This window comes from Sinocyclocheilus grahami, unplaced genomic scaffold, assembly GCF_001515645.1.
Source record: "Sinocyclocheilus grahami isolate Dianchi unplaced genomic scaffold, SAMN03320097.WGS_v1.1 scaffold2436.1, whole genome shotgun sequence".
NCBI classification, from domain to species: domain Eukaryota; kingdom Metazoa; phylum Chordata; class Actinopteri; order Cypriniformes; family Cyprinidae; genus Sinocyclocheilus; species Sinocyclocheilus grahami.
Window position 1 is genome coordinate 41,730 of NW_015507615.1, and position 952 is coordinate 42,681.

The following is a 952-nucleotide window of genomic DNA, read 5'->3' on the forward strand; positions in this document are numbered from 1 at the left end:
TTTCACATTACTGACCCATTCCTTGTGACACAGCATCAGTTTACAGACCAGCTGGAGCTTTACATTGATTCATGTTTAGATTAACCAAATTCAGACCTGAGTATCTGCAGTGTCTGTGAATTTCTCAGCAGACTGGAGATTTCTGTCACTCCAGAGTCTGCTATTTGATTCCTGCTCAGATCCAGCTCTGTCAGATTTGAAGGGTTTGAATTTAGAGCTGCAGCCAGAACATGACAAGCTCCTTCTGTGATACAGTTGTTCTTCAGACTGCATAAAGAGAAAACACTTCAGTTTTAATCTGAATATTTACCAGTATGTTTCAGCTGACAGTTGACAAATACTGGTGATGATGATGATGATGATGATAACCACATTACAAAAGACATAAAAAAACACCCAGCAGCAAGAATTTAAGTGTCCTTGTGACAATGAAAAACGTACATCAGTGTGTTGAGTGTACAGTGTTTATCCTGCAGTAGAGCAGCGATCTGATTCACTCCTGTGTCTCCTAGTTCACGTCCACTCAGATTCAGCTCTCTCAGGAGTAACGGGTTTTTACCCACAATTCCAGTCACACACTGACAGCCTTCATCTGCAGCAGCACCCACAAACCTGCAGAAGAGAAGATGAAGTTAACTTAATTTCAGAAATAAACAACATCTGACTCTGAAACACTGTGAAAGGGATGGATTTACAAACTGTTTTAATGAAATATTCTTTATAAATAAATTGTCTGCATATAATTTATTTGTCATTACTTCATCACGTCTCACCTCAGTGTCTTGAGTTGAGAGTTTGGATCCTGTAGTAAATCACTGAGCTGCTTCACTCCTGATGCTCCAGGATCATTTCCTGTGAGATCCAGCTCTATCAGGTGTGAAGGGTTTGATCTCAGAGCTGAAGACAGAGCTTTATAACCTTCTTCAGTGATACTGCAGTCTGAAAGTCTATT

The 952-nt window shown here is 40.0% G+C and overlaps 1 protein-coding gene across 1 annotated transcript in view; it reads right to left on the reverse strand.

The window, feature by feature from the left end:
• The window catches only part of LOC107575021 (NACHT, LRR and PYD domains-containing protein 12-like), a gene marked incomplete at its 5' end in the record, with an annotated part of 22,488 nt that overhangs the window by 6,455 nt on the left and 15,081 nt on the right, over positions 1 to 952 (reverse strand). Inside the window, one exon of the mRNA XM_016261430.1 lies at positions 97 to 267. Coding sequence (XP_016116916.1) covers positions 97 to 267 — 171 coding nt within the window. The remainder of the gene's footprint in view (positions 1 to 96; positions 268 to 952) is intronic.